The sequence below is a fragment of the Bos grunniens genome, chromosome 7 (assembly GCF_055505025.1).
Source record: "Bos grunniens cultivar Pamir isolate PY7600 chromosome 7, Bosgru_T2T1.0, whole genome shotgun sequence".
Lineage (NCBI taxonomy): Eukaryota > Metazoa > Chordata > Mammalia > Artiodactyla > Bovidae > Bos > Bos grunniens.
The window spans coordinates 108960029-108975998 of NC_141171.1; the positions used below are offsets into that span (position 1 = coordinate 108960029).

The window sequence follows — 15970 nt, forward strand, 5'->3', positions numbered from 1 at the left end:
GAGTTGTAAGTATTGAAAGTGAAAGTGGAGAGTGAAAAAGTTGGCTTAAAGCTCAACATTCAAAAAATGAAGATCATGGCCTCTGGTCCCATCACTTCATGGGAAATAGATGGGGAAACAGTGTCAGACTTTATTTTTTTGGGCTCCAAAATCACTGCAGATGGTGACTGCAGCCATGAAATTAAAAGACGCTTACTCCTTGGAAGAAAAGTTATGACCAACCTAGACAGCATATTCAAAAGCAGAGACATTACTTTGCCAACAAAGGTCCGTCTAGTCAAGGCTATGGTTTTTCCAGTAGTCATGTATGGATGTGAGAATTGGACTGTGAAGACAGCTGAGTGCTGAAGAATTGATGCTTTTGAAGTGTGGTGTTGGAGAAGACTCTTGAGAGTCCCTTGGACTGCAAGGAGATCCAACCAGTCCATTCTGAAGGAGATCAGCACTGGGATTTCTTTGGAAGGAATGATGCTGAAGCTGAAACTCCAGTACTTTGGCCACCTCATGCGCAGAGTTGACTCATTGGAAAAGACCCTGATGCCGGGAGGAATTGGGGGCAGGAGGAGAAGGGGATGACAGAGGATGAGATGACTGGATGGCATCACTGACTCGATGGATGTGAGTCTGAGTGAACTCCGGGAGTTGGTGATGGACAGGGAGGCCTGGCGTGCTGCGATTCATGGGGTCGCAAAGAGTCGGACACAGCTGAGCGACTGAACTGAACTGAAGTATTGAAAAGAAGATAAATACCTCCTTCTAAATAACTGGATACTTCCAACTTTCATTGCAAAGATTACAGTAATATCCCAATAAAGAAAGACTTTTTAAATAAATAAGATGCTTCTTTTCTAAGATATAATTATGAAAAAAATGTGTGGGTTCAAGTCCTAGGTGTTTTGGGAAAATGTCTTGAAGTATGCAGTGTTAAATTGAGCGCCCCCCGTCACCGGAAATGTTGGACTGCTAAAATTCAGAGTATAAACTGTATTTCTGAAGACACAGACAAAAGCTAAGGATTCTAAAAGAGAATTAAAAGGCATTGCTGGCTGCTCTTACGAATTTATTATCCTTTAGAAAGAAAAGAAACTATGATACAGGTTTTGATCAGATTTTACAGGAAACCCCTCGCCTCGAGATTGGAGCAGAAGCTCCTGAAAGGTTGGATCATGTCCCTTGGTGGGTGCCTCCTCCGTGCCTGTTCAGCATCTGCTGGACCTCCCAGGCATTGATGTCTGGTATTGATGAACTAATATGCTTGATGTTTACATTGTTACATTTATCATTTTTCATTTTGAATGTACTGAATTACCATAGTGTTGTACAATGATTCCTAAAATCACTGTCACGGTAAACCCTTACATCATGGAGCATTTCCCCATCTGAGCATCCATTAAGAGCACTGTGGGACAATTGAGGATGGTCACATAATTTCGTATATTGAATAAAAGCCTTAATGTCTTTGATAGTCCTACCCACTTGAATTTACTAGGTTCCCTAGATAAATAGAAATGTGAATACTCCACCCATAAGTTATAAAAACATGGAATAGTATTATATTCTTTCTTAAACATAGTAGTTGCTTATTTGTACTAGAAATATAGTTTCCTTTCAGTAGATTGCATTTCTCTTTAATAACTTCTCTCCTTTATCTTTAAAGATATCTTTTCTAGCAGAGATGCCACCACTGGGACTGAAAGTGTATAAGATTTTGGAAACATCAAGTTCAAATCCACATTTAGCCAAATATGACCTATATAATGGTAATATAGCAAATGAAGGAATTTTTAACATGAATAATATAAAAAGTGCTCAAGAAGCTATAACTCTAGAGAACTCCTTTATTAGGCTGCGCTTTGGTCACTCTGGGCTTATGGAGGTATGTTCCAAGTAGTTCTGAAATTTACAGAAGGCAGGTCACTTTTATTATAACATATGTAGATTACCTATGTAAAGTGGAAAAGGGGACACAGGTGTTCTGGAGGAAAGGATGGAGAGCTGCGTGTACCGTCCCCTTGTGGTCCGCAGCGCCCACCGCTGCTCACAGGTGTGGTCTGTGAGGTGCCGCCCCGGGGACTGGTTGTTACTAGTCCACAAGATGAGTATGCAATTGGTGGCTATTTAGAAATGTTTATGGAAACTTTGAAAGTAATTAGACTGAGTAGATTTATGCCTATTAAATCTAATAAGAAAAAATGAGTTTATATTTGGCATATCACTTTAATTTTTTTTTAATTAATTCACTTTCATTGTACTTCACCAAAATGCTGCTTCATGCATAGTGGAAATAAAAATAAATTCACTCCTTTACTACAGAAAGTTTGAGAAGTACTGGTCTAATGTCTTAATTTGTATATGTCTTTCTTCTTTGGTGAAATGTGTTCTTTTTGTTCTGTTGTGGAAGTTTTCAGTCCTGAGGTTTTAAGTATAAAATTTGGAGTGTTCATCCAAGAATTGTGAATATTACAGGCTGAATGTTAATCACTTATAAATCTATCACAAGGTAATTTTTTAAAAATAGACATATGCATGTAGCTAGACACAGTAAGTTTATGTCTTAATACTAACTTATACTAAAAAAATTTTTTTTTTATCCTTAGGAAATGCTAAATAAAGGAGATGGTAAAAGTCTTGAAGTGAAAGTACAGTTTTCATGGTATGGAACCACAAGTAAAAAGGATAAAAGTGGTGCCTACCTCTTCTTACCCGACGGGGAGGCCAAGGTAAGAGCTGATGCTCGTAGCAGTGACTAAGCACTTACTGAGAGAGTAGTGAGGAGCATACTAAATGCATCTCAATGTTATGGTCATCTATTAGGAATAGATGAATTAGCTCCACTCATATATCATTATTGACACTTAGCAATTTCTAGTTGAGTGTTAGGTGAACAGTAATTTCTCAGTGTTGAAATTCAGTAAGGATGCTACAGGGGACAAGTGCTCTGTATGGAAAGAAGCTAGATTTGATTTGGGATTAGGGTGCTGCTGAGTTGTTACGTACCTCTGTGGCATGGCAGAGATACAAACACAAAATTCCTAGCCGTGTGGGAAAGATAGATTGACCACTGAGCCATTTTTCTTCTTAACATTTAGCACTTTAAAAAACAAACAAAGAAAGTGTTCTATCCTGACTGCACATTTAATGCAGAAAACTGAAGAATAATATTTGCTGGCTATTCTGCTGCTGCTGCTGCTGCTAAGTCGCTTCAGTCGTGTCCAACTCTGTGCAACCCCATAGACGGGAGCCCACCAGGCTCCCCCGTCCCTGGGATTTGCCAGGCAAGAGTACTGGAGTGGGTTGCCATTGCCTCCACCGGCCAGCTGTTCTACAAGCCCATGAAAACCTTTGCCAATGTTGTATTTTTACCATATTTTATTCTGTGTGTATCATGGCAACCCACTCCAGTGTTCTTGCCTGGAGAATCCCAGGGACGGGGGAGCCTGGTGGGCTTCCGTCTATGGGGTCGCACAGAGTCGGACACGACTGAAGCAACTTAGCAGTAGCAGCATGTGAATATGTCTTGGGTTTCATTGTGACAGTGCTCACAATCTCATATGCTCTTGGAAAACACATTTTAATACACACTTCTGTGATTTAGAACTTCAGCTGTAGGGTGAACGCGATCTGAGAGTCTGATGCGTTACATGGTGACTAGCTGATAGCACTGTGTTGGATTATTGATATTTGCTAAAAGAGTAGAACTTAAGTGTCCTCACAGTAAAAAAGTGTGTGTGTATTATATATATATGTGGAAGTAAAGAATTTCCTGTTGTTGCATATGTACATTTTACATTTTCTCCCAATACTTTATTACTGTAAAATTGTGATAAGCTTTCTTTGTACAGTGCTAATTATTTCCTGAGAATAATTTTCTAGAAGAGTCATTTTGTGTGTCTGGAGCCTTTTAAGGCTTTTGACATATAGATACTACTTATCTTCCTTGCCTCTCTAGAAAGATACATATTCATTCCAGCAGTGTGTTTTTGAAAGTAGCTATCTAGCATACTACTCTTAAACTCTGAGAATTAGCCACATTACATACTTAACCTATAATAACAGATGAAAAATATTTTACTGTTATGATTTTTGTGATTATTAGTAAGGTTGAACTGTATAATGCTTTTATTTATCTTTCATATTTCTTTTGTGAGTGTCCTATTTAAGTTCTTGGCCATTTGTCTACTGATATGACTTGTGGATCTGTAAAGATTTTTTTATATATTATAAAATTAATCCTTTTTCCTATTTATTGAAAAATATGTCCTCAGTGTATCACTGAGTTTGTTATTTTATTTTTCTGTTATATTCGTTCTTAATTTTTGTGTAGTCAATTTTGTATTTTTTTCTTTAGAGTTTCTTCCTTTGCTTTTACACTTACACCAACTTTCTCCACTTTAAGATAAATTAAATATTCTGTGTTTTGTTGCCTAGGGTCCTGTCTCCTAAAAAAGTTACTTTTGCTCTAGAAAAGCCTGCTAACCAAAATCAAATATAGATGTTAAGGGATTGTTTAGGTCATGCTCAGAATTCTAGTTATTTGTTGTTTCTGTTTTTTTTAATTATTGAGGAATTAAAGGTAAGCTATAGATCATAGTAGACATTTCAGGATGAGCAGTGGATCCTAAATATAAGCTACATCAGTGTTTTCTCACTTAACAGCTTTTGTCATTACACAGGTATTTTGTTTTGACTGACTTAAAAAAAAAAATAACTATGCTATAGAATATTAAACACAGACAGTTGTAATTACTATTTTAAAAAATTATTTTATGTTTAAATAACTCTAATATTAGATAGTAGGAAAAAGAGAATCATCGTATGTTTACAAAGAAGAAATAAAAGAACACCAGGGAAAGAGACAGCTGGGTGTGCCGGGAAAAGGTGGGGACCCAGACATCCCCATCCTAGTTCCCACCCTCCTCCACGCTTTCTAGCTGTGTGGTGATTAGGTACAAGAGCTTTGTTAACTGTAAAGCATTATAGTAAATTCAGAATATTTTTCCTTAACCAAAGAGGTAAATATGGAAGAAAATTACACAGTACTGAAAATCTTGTGCTGCATTGCAGACTAGCTTTGCATGCTGCTGTTGAGCCTTCTAAGATGTGTAATACTTAAAATTCTTCATAAGTGCTTTAGATTTCATTTCTTTACCTATGTATAAGTTATAAGTTTTATTCCCATAGTTTCTTGATTCTAGATTCTAAATAATGAAAAGTAAACCAGTGGTTGCCATAGTTTTTCCAGGTTTGTAAGTTGGCTTCATATCCGCTTAGTTCTTTGAAGTAACAGGGCAGTGTGCTTTATAGAGCAGTGAGCCTGGCTGGGATTGAGCCGTGTTCTGAAGCCTGCTTCCAGGTTGTTTGAGATGAGTCCCTGTGGTCCTTCCAGCCACATGCTGCAAACCCTGAACATTAGGAGACCGTGGTTATAATGTTTGCCTGGGAAACAAACGTCACTGCTGTAAAAGTATTGCTCTTTCTCATAGATAACATAGGAACCATATAGAAAAATTTTAATTAGAAATTTTTATGGCAGGGAGAAATGTTTGTAGATCTTCTAAACCAATCAAGTTGTAACATTTTTATTTTCTATTTTCAGCAGTTTTTGTCTAATGTAAAACCGTATATTCAATTCTTATAGCATGTGCATAGTCTGATACCTTATAAGGTTTGGTTTTCACTTAATATTACCAATATCACATGATATGTATTTGCCAATTTGGAAACTATAATAAACATCCCTTGGAAAAATTAAAAGCCAAAACATTTTTCTTAAAAATGTTATTTCCTCCTCAGCCTTACGTTTACACAACACCACCCTTTGTCAGAGTGCAGCGTGGAAGGTTTTATTCAGATGTGACTTGCTTTTTTGAACATGTTACCCACAGAGTTCGACTGTACAACATACATGGTAAGAAAACAGAGAAATGCAGTTGTGAAACATGTATACTGATTCTTGAATTCTTGCTTTTCTTGTGTCAGTTTTAATAATTTAGCAATTGGTTTTTGAAGATGACACAATCATCTGTCTAAACTTGACCTCATACTCATCATATGACTTTAAATGCTGGTATTTTCCCTTCAATAATCAAAAATGGTCAAACACTTAACTCCCTACATATACGTGTTTTTTTTTCTTCTGTATATCTTCTTGTTCTAGGGGGTTCCCTGGTGGCTCAGAGGGTAAAGTGTCTGTTTGCAGTGCGGGAGACCTGGGTTTGATCCCTGGAGAAGGAAATGGCAACCCACTCCAGTATTCTTGGCTGGAGAATACCATGGACAGAGAAACCTGGCGGGCTACAGTCCATGGGGTCACAAAGAGTCAGACACGACTGAGCAACTTCACTTTAACTTTTTCTTTCTTATTGCAGTATTTGTCATAAGTTGTGAGCTCTTTTATCAGATCTAAAAACAGTATAGTATTTTTTATTTTAAGAAATAGAAATTATATCAAATGTGGCTTTCAATGAATGGATCACTGACTACCTTTCTCTCTCTCACATACACACAACCTGCCTCAAATACAGAAGTTATTGCCATAGTTAACATTATTAGACTTTAACTTTAGAAGAAAAATATTCTACGCTCATTCTGTTTGTTTACAACTCATTAGCTTGCAGCATATAAAATCAGACAGTTTATTACTTTTAGCACAGTATTGAAGTAGCTTCTTTGTTAATCAAGTGGTAAGAAGTAGGCCTTTGATCTGTTTGGAAACTGAACTGTGACCAGTAGCACTGGTTTTTCCATATGATTTGAATGGACCTATGGTTCCCAGTCTCAGAATTGTATAGTTAGGTTGGTTGATTTTTAATTCACTGTTTTTAGCATGGAGTACCTTTCCAACCACACTTTTAATCCTAGTAACCAGACCATTTACTATTGTATCAAATCTTTTAGTAAAAGACCTCATAAAAATGCCACTTTAAATGTTTTGTTGCTGTAAGCTAAGATGAAAAAATTAGAAAAGGAAAATATTCTTTCCCTGAATCTGTAGACAGGTAGACAAAAAGTGTTTCAAAACAAGTAATAAAATATATGCGCAGGCACTGTTTACTTTTTGGGTATTATGGGGAAGCAAAGGCTACTCTGGGCTTCTGTGGTGGCTCAGCAGTAAAGAATCTGCCTGTCAATGCAGGAGATGCGGGATCCATCCCGGATTTGGGAAGATCCTCTGAAGAAAATGACGACCTCCTCCAGTACTCTTTGCCTGGGAGACGCCATGGACAGAGGAGCCTGGCGGGCTACAGCCCATGGGCTGCAAAAGAGTCAGACACGAATTCACAACTGAACAATAACAAAAGCCTACTGTGTTCAGGGAATTTCTTATTTAGCTAAGTTCAGTTTTCAGATTTCAGTGTTTGACTTTGTTTTTAACTTTTTTTTTAACTTAAAATCTCATCAATGCAAAAGTCTAACGTCAGCTCAAGTTTATCCCACGCACTGAGACATCTAGAGGCAATCTAAGGTCTGGGTATTTATGTTTTAATTATTATTTTTGTTTTGGTAATACTCCAAGTACCCAGTAGAATTTCAGATATGAACAGACTTCATTATGTGACTTCTTATGTGATATATTTTCAGGGTAACCCATGATTCATATGTTGAATTAAAAAGTAAAAGTTCTTCTAGATGGCAGGGAAAATCATACTAGACACTAACTTGGTGTCTTTTGCAATTATCTGCAAACACTTTGAAACTACAAGAAAGTCTGTAGTTTTGAAATAATCTTTGAAAGATTTTAAGTCAGAAGCACTGTGTTTGGCCTTCGTTTTGTACCCTTGCATAGGCCATTGTTTAGCATTTGTGAGAGCCCTAAAATTCCATCTTCAGCTATAGCCACAGGTTTCATCTTACGGATATAAAGTAGCATGATCACACAGAAGGTGTGCCTGTCTACTTTTAAATTTGCGTAAAATGACTGTTTTTTGATGGGGAGGTTCTGTCTGGAATCCAGCACGGTGCAGCCTCGGTCCAGACCTGCTTGGTCAAGCGTGGTTTACTGTTGCTTGTCATCAGTTATTTTGAGAAACAGGCAATGTCTCGGAGTGGGCTTCCATGCTGGCTCAGTGGTAAATACAGGAGAGGCAGGTGTGATCCCTGGGTTGGGAAGATCCCCTGGAGAAGGAAATGGCAACCCACTGTGGTATTCTTGCCTGGGAAATCCCATGGCCAGAGGAGCCTGGCGGGCTACAGCCCATGGGGTCGCAGAGTCAGACACGACAGAGCGGCTAAGCAACAACGTGTCTCAGAGTAAATGCTGAAGCAGCTCGTCAGAAAAGTCTAGCTTCATGTTCCAGCAGCTGTGTCTGCTTAACTGCTTTTGCTTTTGTTTAATTGCATTTGTTCACCAGTGCAGCTTCTGAGTTTTCTTCGTTTGTCCACAGGATCTGGGTCTCGTATCAAAGGGCGGTTTCTCTGAACTCAAGGGCCCTCTTCCACTTCTGTGGCTGTAGCTTAGCTTGCTGTCTTGCTTCAGCAGCCAGCTTGGAAGTTATTATGCTCCACCTTGGCCTGTTTGCTTAGCCCAACAGATAGGCACTCCTCAAAACTAAGTAGCTTGTCTTTCCGCCTCTCCTCCCCTCCTGTCCCCCACTGAGAGGTCAGAAAGGCCCAGGGGCTAATGGGCCCTTAGGCAGGAGCAGGGCAAGAGATGTCACCAGCTCCCCACCCGCCTTCCCTGCTCTCCAAGGTGGCAAGGCTGGCTCTGATTAGTCAGTTAAGAAATAGAGGTTGTTTTGAACTGGGCACTTAGAGTATTAGCATAACAAAAATAATAATTAAAAAATAAAAAGAGCTCATATTGCCCCTAGATGTCTCAGTGGGTGGGATAAATTGAGCTGATGTTAGATTTTTGCAGCTTGAAAGCAGGAAGCTTCAGAAATTTGTGTGAAATGACAGATAAGTTAGATAAAATGTGATTTTAAAGTGATTCTCAGATGAGCTTTACTGTACTTGCTTGGACTGAACCTGAAACCAGCATATGTAACTATTTAAAGTCAGATCCATCTTTCTTTTTACGGTTTCAAGCCTAGAGCATTTTCCCCCCAGCAAGACTGTGGAGAAATGGAGATACTATATCACCTGAAGCGCTTTCTTTCAATCTGTACACCCTCCCATGTTTGTATTTGAGACCCTCTCAACGTATTTCTGTCCTGGAAAAAAAAAAGAAAAAGCCCAGTTGTGGAGCTGGAGCCTTTTCCTGGTGGCCTCTGTTATCTATTTCTGTCTATCCTTGTTTCATACACTGCCGCAGGAGGGCACAGGTGGTCTGGATCCTGTCTTCATGGGTTTTAACTGACTCACTCACCCAGGCCTGTGACTGAGATGTGAAATCTTCAGGGAGCTTTCCTCTCCAGGTATTCCCGATACCTGAAGAGCCCTTGGTTATGTGGCGCTCAAGTGTCTGTACTGGGAAACGCTTCTCGACTTGAGCCTCGTGCAGGACTCCGTGTAAGCTGAGCTTCTGAGTAACGGATCAGAATGCGCAGACAGACCGACCTGATGTTTGGTGCTACGAAGACTTCAGCCGACTGCCATGCTTTTGTAAACCGACTTTGGCTTAAAATTTCTTAAGATAACAGAAATATCTATTCTTGAATTTAACTTATGGATCTGTTTTCTGACGTAGACGAATTTCCCCTTTTAAATTGAGAATACAGTTATTTGAATGAGTATTAATGACTACAGCTTGTTTTTAGTACCAAGTTCAGGATCCAAGAACAAATGGGGGCTGAAGGGAAGGAAACTATTAATATTTTATGATTATATATTGTAACTATTAGTTTACTAAACCATTTAATCATACAAAAGATTGTCTTATCTCTCAACAACAAGAGTAAAGAAACAGAAAATGAGTTAATATTATGGATTGTCTTACTGAATATCTGTTATATTAAACCTTTCAAATTCTGTTTACTTGAAACATTCTTTTAAAAACCTAAGGTAATGCAAACCTGAAAAAAATATATTTAAATTCCTCAAAATCTTTTTTTGTTACTCTTTGATTCTTCTCTTCATAAAGTAACTTTTGCCGAAATTAAGCTTTATCAGAAAACAAAGTCAAGGACAAAAGTCAAGCAACACTTCCCAAATTACATAAACTATGTGGTCATTATTGATTTTGACACAAACTGATTTGGGAGGCCTGGGTTCAGCCTGGCTTCTGGTTTGTTCTTGATTTGGTATTTAACTTCTCTATTTGTGTTCGCTCCAGATTCTGAAAATAATAAGCAATACAGTTTAAAGTCTCTCCTTAACATCATTTAAGCTATTAAAAACACTGTGGTTTTATTTTCATTATTGTTCAGACATCATATTCAAAAAGGTTCCTAGAAATATTGAACTAAAAGAAATCTTGTGTTCATGAGCTTTAAAATCTCCAAAAGATCAGAGAAATTTCAGAGATTTCTAATGAGACATCATGCTTTGCCTCATAAAAGGTTAAATAAGAAACCCTTTTCATAGTGACCATAATTTAATGAAATGCCCTTTAAGAGCATTTCATGATTTCTAAAATATTCTTTTGTTTGTAGAAAATAACATTTTTCTGGAGGAACAGGTAAAAGAGGTAGGGATTCATTTTTTATTGTAGTGTAATCATCTTTCATTAAACTGAAACTTTAAGTGTTACCAAATATGCTACTTTAGCTTTTATCATTAAGCTTGGATTAGAAGATAGAATATGATACAAGCCAAAAACCCCCCTGAGTTATAGTAATTTGATACTTTACCGGCACCAAAAAATGCCTGTCTTGCAGCGATGATCAGTGAGTGACACTCACCGGTTTAGTTTCGCTTGTCTTTGGAGCTGTAATTATAGACTTTGGAGCCCTCGTTTTCTGACATCAGCCGCTGCTTTGAAGACTTAGATTGTGGTTGGTTGCCAGTGTGTCATGCACGTAGTCACTGGCACTCGGCTTGGGTCTCAGATCTGTTATAATACACACCCGCAAGGCCTTTCCCTCCCTCAGAACTGTGTTCTTCTAGGCAGCTGATTTGTGAGTGAGTGAGTATGTCAGTGTAAACCATGTTTAAACCCTTAGGAGAAATATCTAAAATGCAATACATTTACCTGTTTTCCACCAATCATATTATAAAAGTGTAGCATGTAATGGATTTTGGCAAAGAAAGTACAGAGTAGCCTGGGGGTAAAATGTAATGAACTGCCATCAAAAAGTATGGAAGAAAAGACTTTCCTTTGGCTGAAATGACTGATAATTTTATTCCATGGGCATATTTGGTAATCAAAGAGAGCTTGCTTAGTTTTCCTTCTGTTTTGAATATATAATCTAAATGGATTCATAACATGACCCTTAACTTTCAGAGAATTGAAATGAACTTTATCCAGTTCAACATGTTGAGAGAGTTCACACTGGGAATTAGAGATCTGAACCTTTAGTTTTGCCTCTAAGCAAACTAGAAAGACTTTGGTTTGCTCTGTAAGTTCTTAAGAGAGAAAGACTGGATGGTCAATTAGGCATCACCATCAAGGTGTCTTCACAAGACTTACTTTCACATGGAGCTTCTTTGGTGCTTGGCTTCTTGCTTCTGAATTCATTTTCTAAGGATGCTTGAATCTGGGGCCTCATCCCTGGAGTCCTTTCACTCACGAACAAGGTCTCAGAGCTTCGCTGAAATTGTTTTTATTTCCATAAAAAGATTCATGAGGATATTAAAATGGTTTGCAATCAATCTCTCATTTTTCCCAGGACTACATTCCATATTTAGCTTGATTTAAGAGTAAAAAGCATTAAGTATGTTATGACTAGGCAAACTTAGGTAATTAAAACGTTTTTGGAATATCATAATATGCAGTTGACTGCTAAGGATTTTTTTTTTCTGTTAATTGGAACTTAAAAAAAAAATGAAATAAGTGGCTATGTGTTGAATCTGATTATTCCCTACAGGCATGAAAGGGAAGGTTATTTTAAGGGACTATACACACATTCTGGTTGCACAAATTCAGAGCTCACAGGTTATCTTGGGGGCTGTTTGACGGCAGCTGCTGCACTGAAGGCATGGCTTCCTAACAGGAAACCTCATCATCCTCCACAAGTGTGTGCCGAGCTCAACGGAGACGGAGGGGCCGGGGCGGGACGCGCAGGGGCGCATGATGGTCAAGAGCCCAGGCCGCAGGGACAGCCAGGGCCCTCCAGTCCAGCCCTCACACCTGCTTCATTTGACCTTGTGCCGGTTATGACCTGCACGGTCTCGGTTTCATTATCCTGCAAACGGTGACAGTAATAGTCTTCCCCAGAGTGTTGGAGATAAACTGAGCTAATGTACACAAAGCCCGGCATATACTGAGTGGTGTATCTCCTTCACAGGTGCAGGCCCAGTTACACAGTAAGTCATGGGAGGTTTGGGGAAGTTGGGGAAGATTTGATTTTAAAAAGTGAGCTTTTGAGAGGCTTGGTCTTGGAGAAATGTCATTTGAATGGATAGAAAGGAGGAAAAGTAGATCACAAAGTGTAAAGTGGATTTGTTGAGATCAAATTCCCTTGTTCTTATAAGAATTTGAAGAATCTGTGTCCTTTACATTTTTGCAAGTTGACATCTAGTTTTTCTTTATACATTTAAATTTTTGCAAAGGATGTTATATTTGGCACATTGTAAATATTGCCATTTTAAAATAAGCATAACCAGTGCATAGCAGTTTGATACTAAATCATGCATTTTTGAAAAGCCTGAACAAGCCCTCCTTAACAGTTAATTTCATATCATTATTTTCTCCTTGAATTCATGTTTCCATTCTACTTCCCCCACCAAATTTTACCTCAATATAATACTTTATACTTAAGAGTCTTATTATTGGTCAACTTTTCATTATTCTTCTGAAAGATATACACACACACACACACACACACATATATATTTTAAGATTCTGTCATCCTAAAACTCAAAAGTATTAAATTTCTTCGAGATTGAGTTATAAAATTATTACTAATAGTATGTAATTGATAAAAACATATAATTAATATATATATTACCATTTTGATAATTTATTTTATAAACTTTAATAGAAATATATATATATTTTAATGATAGCATGCTAATATTTTTTTTTTAATTTAAATTTATTTATTTTAATTGGAGGTAATTACTTTATAATATTGTATTGGTTTTGCCATACATCAACATGAATCCACCATGGGTGTACATGTGTTCCCAATCCTGAACCCCCCTCCCAGCTCCCTCCCTGTACCATCCCTCTGGGTCATCCCAGTGCACCAGCCCCAGGCATCCTGTATCCTGCATCAAACCTGGACTGGCGATTTATTTCTTACATGATATTAAACATGTTTCAATGTCATTCTCCCAAATCATCCCACCCTCTCCCTCTCCCACAGAGTCCAAAAGACTGTTCTATACATCTGTGTCTCTTTTGCTGTCTCCCATACAGGGTTATCATTACCAACTTTCTAAATTCCATATATATGCGTTAGTATACTGTATTGGTGTTTTTCTTTCTGGCTTACTTCACTCTGTATAATTGGCTCCAGTTTCATCCACCTCATTAGAACTGATTCAAATATATGCTTTTTAATGGCTGAGTAACACTCCATTGTGTATATGTACCACAGCTTTCTTATCCATTTGTCTGCTGATGGGCATCTAGGTTGCTTCTATGTCCTGGCTATTATAAACAGTGCTGCGATGAACAGTGGGGTGCATGTGTCTCTTTCAATTCTGGGTTCCTTGGTGTGTATGCCCAGCACTGGGATTGCTGGGTCGTATGGCAGTTCTATTTCCAGTTTTTTAAGGAATCTCCACACTGTTCTCCATAGTGGCTGTGCTAGTTTGCATTCCCACCAACAGTGTAAGAGGGTTCCCTTTTCTCCACACCCTCTCCAGCATTTATTGCTTGTAGACTTTTGGATTGCAGCCATTCTGACTGGCGTGAAATGGTACCTCATTTTGGTTTTGATTTGCATTTCTCTGATAATGAGTGATGTTGAGCATCTTTTCATGTGTTTGTTAGCCATCTTATTGAGATGAATTGTACCTTTTGTATCCTAAATGTTTATGCCTTCATTGGTGAATGTTACTTACTGCTAGAGTGAGATAAGTTTCAGCTTTTATTTTATTCTTATTTTTTGCTCTTATAAATTTAAGGCAAAGGAATGTTGAAAACATAAATAAGTAGGTGGGAATAGAAGGAGTTTAGTTATGGGCATGTTATCTAATTCTTTGAATTCCTTCTGAGTTATGTTCCATAAATCACAGTGATCTATTGCCAAACAGTAATCAATTATTTTTAATGATCTACTGTCTGACAACGTTATTAGGTAACCTTCAATTTTGTTGAAAACCAGCAATTGGAAACCGTGTGTTTTGCAAAAATCTTTGTTCCTAGTCATTAAAGTTCAGTCAGACACCAGTACTTTAATTGTTCAGCTCCACAGGAGTTAGGGTGGGTAAGAGGAATGCGGCTGCCTTTGTTTTTGTGTGTGTGTTTGTTTTTTTTCTTTGGTGGGTGGGGAAAGTTAGGAGAAGGAGTAGTCAAAGTGTGGTTAAAGAGGAAGAATCACATGCCTGCATGGCAGGTTTGTCTCAGTGAAATCTGATTTTCCTCTCTAAAGGCAGCTTGGAAAAGAGCATGTTTGTGAGGACGGGAGGCAGGCCACTCCAGAGTGACTGTCGGTGTGGAGGCAGACAGACCATGAGATTCCTCCAGCATTCCTCCCTGCCTGCACTAGACCAGCCCAAGCCTGTAATGCAGGTCACGAGCTGTTTATGCACCTTCTGGGAGGAAGCCAGGGTTAGTGAGACCAATTCTGTTTGGGATTTGAAAGAATGTTAGTGATGTAGGTGTTATGTTCCTCCAAAATGAGGCTTCCAAGAAAGCGTGTTGTTTTTTAAAATCAATGTTTATTAGAGGGAAAAAAATAAAAAGGACAGCTTCCTAGTTTTGTTGTCTGTGTTTCAGTTATTAGGGCTTTTTCACCCATAGCATACTTAATTGGTATAATCTTTAACCAGAATTTGCAATCTGTGTGATCAAAATGTTGTACCTTTCCTAGTATGCATTTACTTTTTGCATCATTTTGAGAGTTCATGGAACGAAAAGCATAAAATGTATTGACTAGTGCTGAGCTCATGACAAGTTGGTCAGTAAGTAGGGGTAGTTATTTATCTCCTGCTTTATGAATGAAACACAGTGATGCATTGTCACTTTCTTAAGTTTGAGTCTTGGAGTGAAATTTACTAAACTTTGTATTCATGAAAGCAGATGTTAAAATTTTCACTTGTGGAGAAATAATCAGTGTGAACATTTACAGACCTGGAAATCACCAAGTACCTTAGAGGATAAGTTAGATCTTGTAATGGATGATAAGTTGAGTTAGTCAACATGAAGAAAAAGGTCATCTGGTTGTGGGAATTACTACTATTTCTATTCTTGGTACATTCAGATAGGAGTACATTTTTTTTTAGTATAGTAATGATAATATTTGCTTTAAAGAAACATCATCTCCATGCTGACCTGCTAAATTTATCATCATTGTGAGAACTGTCATTTAAATGTGTGTGCCTACCTAAGCAGTATGTATTAGTTATTAGTAATAACCACGTGTCAGTTCCCAGTTAAGTTGGATGCGTGCGTTGAGAAAAACAGTGTCACAAAGTAAGCATACACCAGGAACATTGTTTCAATTCCTGATCACTTAAACATGAAACAGTATTCCCCAGATTGAAGGGGGGCTGTTCAAAATGAGAAGCCCTAGTTTTCCACGACAGCTCTGCCTGTCCTGCTTCTGTTCTGACGTGAGGACCCAGGCCTCTCTGCTGCGGCACAGATTTGAGAGAAGGGCCGAGGACCGCAGATTGATTGCAAAGTTCCATTTTTGCCCCAAAGCCAACATTTTAAGGACAGTCACTGAAGACCTTGCTTCAAGTCTTGGGCGGGTGTCTTTTAGGATGTCTTCTGCGTGATACCCTGTCTGCGTCACATTTCAGTTAAACTTCTCTT

At 38.2% G+C, this 15970-nt stretch overlaps 1 protein-coding gene across 3 annotated transcripts in view; it reads left to right on the plus strand.

Annotated features, from left to right (window-relative positions):
* Positions 1-15970, plus strand: part of MAN2A1 (mannosidase alpha class 2A member 1) — a 213765-nt gene that overhangs the window by 156926 nt on the left and 40869 nt on the right. For 2 of the 3 annotated variants that reach the window (XM_086413372.1, XM_086413373.1), the window contains exons 14-16: positions 1658-1876; positions 2598-2720; positions 5794-5908. In XM_086413372.1, coding sequence (XP_086269498.1) covers positions 1658-1876; positions 2598-2720; positions 5794-5908 — 457 coding nt within the window. Of the gene's footprint in view, positions 1-1657; positions 1877-2597; positions 2721-5793; positions 5909-9356; positions 9984-15970 lie in introns of those variants that run through there. The other variant, XM_086413375.1, reaches the window with a different exon arrangement.